We start from the raw sequence: 2,990 nt of genomic DNA, 5'->3' as shown, positions 1-2,990 counted from the left end.
GCTGGGCAGGCGTTGAAATGTGTGTAGAATGGTGCATATGAAAGCTGCGAAGTCAAAGGGGTCGACTGAGCTGCTTATGAACTTATTGCTTCCCAGCTCCAAATTCATTCTCCAATTGCACACCCAGAGTGCTCAGTCCTTTGACTACCTTGTAGCTCCAGCCCAGGAGCCTTGGTGATCACCTTGCTGCGGTCTTAAGAGGCACACCGCGTACTTCTGGCTTCATGCTGTAGCAACCCACAGCCCTCACCACGCACACTCCCAAGCATGACCAGGCCTGACTTTCCTGCCCCCTGCAGGGCTCTTCCTGAGACCTTTCCAAGGTGGGCAATGTCTGCTCTGGCTTGGCACCTGCAGAAACATCCCAGCTTCCTCAGCAACCTGCTTAGATGCCTTGGCTTGCCTGTGTCCTAGGTGATTGTTTCCTGTTTATCAGATGACCCTAAACCAGTTCTGGCACAGGCAACCCAGCAAACTTTCTCACCAGCCAGTGGTTGTCTACAACCGCACCTTCTCCAAAATTCAATTAACTATCAAGTTAAGAAAAAGGGAATTCTGTTGGAGCCAAACTGAGTATTATAACCTGGGAAGCAGATTCTCAGAAAGCACTGAGAACTCTTCCACCTGTTAGAAGTTGAAGGCATAGACTTATCCTTTTTTTTTCTTTAATTGATTCTATTTTTTACATAAAAAGTTCAGTAAAAATTGGATAAAGTAAAGTGATGTTTTTGTTTTTTTTGTTTTGTTTTATGGTACGCGGGCCTCTCACTGTTGTGGCCTCTCCCGTCACGGAGCACAGGCTCCGGATGCGCAGGCTCAGCGGCCATGGCTCACAGGCCCAGCCGCTCTGCAGCATGTGGGATCTTCCCGGACCGGGGCACGAACCTGCGTCCCCTGCCCTGGCAGGTGGACTCTCAACCACTGCGCCAGCAGGGAACCCCAAGTAAAGTGATTTTAAGCAGTAAATCAATCTTATCAACATAGCACAAGGCTGGCCGAAACCACAAGGCAGCCTGCTGTGGAATATTTACATGATAACACATTAAACCTTGCAGGACAACTTAAACCATCCTTACAAAGTCTTCTGTGATCCTAGAATGCAGAGACTTAAAAGCAAAACAAAAGCCAAAAACCAGGAAAGACAAATTATTTTCAATATATTCACATAGACATCAAAATATAATACAGATCGTCAGGGTAAGGGGTCGTGGGTGGGGATGCGCATGAGTCTGTGTGCTGACAGCACCGCCAAGGAGGAGGCCCAGCCTTGAGAGTGGGGTCAGGCCTGGCCGGGGTCTCAGAAGGGAAGGTCTCAAGGGCCTAAACCCTTGCCTCAGATGGCCTCTACCAGCAGCTCACAACCAGGGACCGCTTGTTGTAGATGGAGCTCATTTTTGTGAGCTCATTCTGCAGGTTTGAATTCCCCAGGGTGATGTGTCATCAGTAGCACAGCCCTGACAGTGGGGTGGGGAGAGAGGGCCCACGGGATTTCTTCTCCCCAGAGTCTCTCCTACCCGCTTGCCCGTCCTCCCACCCTGGCCCTGAAGGTCACTCTAATTCAGTGTCCCGTTTGGGTGTGTAAACAGCCCCAAACTTCTGCATGTACTTCTTAATGTACTCCTTGGTTTTGTGTCTCACATTCTCATTGCACTCCAGGTCCTCGGGGTTCTTACAGTACTTCAGCTCCTTATTCATAACGCCGTGAGTCAGCTTGCGAGCTAGGTGTTTGAAATCTTTAGTTGAGGTAATTCTTCCCACTTTGCAGTCAGGTTTCCAGTAAGGGTTCAGGCACTGGATGATGAACTGGGACATCTCTTTTCTGAATACTTGTTTGCTTTTCTTAACCAACTCACTGGAGGCATCTGGTTCTGCTGTCTTAGGCTTTTTTGAGGTCTTCATGGGATTTTCATCATATGTTGGGGTTCCCAGGTCCATCTCAGCTTCATGCTCAAGGCTGGCATCATCTCCTGGGCTTTCCCAAGTAGGAGGATGCCACTGAGTCTGCCTTGTGATCACATGGTAGTAGTAAATCTTCCCTTCTGGGTCTCGGGCTGTCTTCCAGTTGGGAGGTAAGACAATGGTTTTTGGTTTGGGAGGAGATGCGGGTGGTAAATCCAAGAGGTTATTTGTCACAACCATTTCAGGTGGCTGTAAGGGCTGAGGCTACCCTGGTGCAACTATTGTAGTCACGGCTGTGGCTGGCTGTACCACCACTCCTCGTGGGTGAGCTGTGAAAATCTGTTGTCCCTGGATGTACTGAAGACTTGGCTGGGCATAACTCTGTACAATTGGTGGAGTTGTCTGTGAATAGGGTGACATCACACCATAGACAGTTGGACAAGCCTGTCCTTGATAATATATGGTTGCTTGAGACTGTGCAGGAGAGTACTGCTGCTGTACACTCATGGACTGTTGGTTTGAATCCCAAACACCATAATTCTGTCCCTGGACTGGGCCTGGGGCTGGCACTGGCAGGATGGTGACACTGGGGTCTTGGTGTACCACACCATCACTTTGGGCCACATACTGTGAACTGGAAACTTCCACAGGGGCTGCCACCTGTGGCACCACTGGCACAGGTGGAGGGGCAGCAAGGGGTTCTGTAGAATGTCACACCAAGGGCTGAGAATAATCTTAAGGAGAAGGAGAACACACAGGATCCATGCTGGGTGTGGGGAGGAGCACCTTACCAGCATTAGGATTGCTGGGATCCACATAGGCCTGCATGGGGTAACCTGGTGGGTAGCCAGCAAAGTGGTGATGAGGGGCATGGTAGCCAAGAGAGTCATAGGGCAGTGGAGACGTCATTCCCAGGTTCTGCATCTGCTGCTGTTGTTTTTGAGCCTCCCACTGAGCTACCTCCTGCTCAAACAACTTTCGACGCTCCTCTGTAGAAAGTTGATTGCGATCTTGAATTCGTACTTTCTTTTTAGAAGTTGGTGTATCATATCTGCCACCTGGCCTTTTTGTTCCCCGCTCATAGGCAGAAG

The 2,990-nt window shown here is 49.8% G+C and overlaps 1 protein-coding gene across 1 annotated transcript; it reads right to left on the bottom strand.

Annotated features, from left to right (window-relative positions):
* Positions 1–1,092: 1,092 nt before the first annotated feature.
* LOC113617202 (histone-lysine N-methyltransferase SETD2-like) lies at positions 1,093–2,395 on the bottom strand. The gene has a single exon (XM_027100463.1). The coding sequence runs from the start codon at positions 2,137–2,139 to the stop codon at positions 1,549–1,551; it is 591 nt and encodes a 196-aa protein (XP_026956264.1). The 5' UTR covers positions 2,140–2,395; the 3' UTR covers positions 1,093–1,548.
* Between the last annotated feature and the right edge of the window lie 595 nt (positions 2,396–2,990).

Source organism: Aethalodelphis obliquidens, unplaced genomic scaffold (genome assembly GCF_003676395.1).
Source record: "Aethalodelphis obliquidens isolate GAN/ISIS:26980383/991018 unplaced genomic scaffold, ASM367639v1 scaffold2677, whole genome shotgun sequence".
NCBI lineage: Eukaryota > Metazoa > Chordata > Mammalia > Artiodactyla > Delphinidae > Aethalodelphis > Aethalodelphis obliquidens.
This window is presented reverse-complemented; position numbering and strand designations above follow the sequence as displayed.

Excerpts from the sequence above, each read along its gene's own strand:
- LOC113617202 (XM_027100463.1), bottom strand. The coding sequence starts at position 2,139 with ATGGTTGTGACAAATAACCTCTTGGATTTACCACCCGCATCTCCTCCC.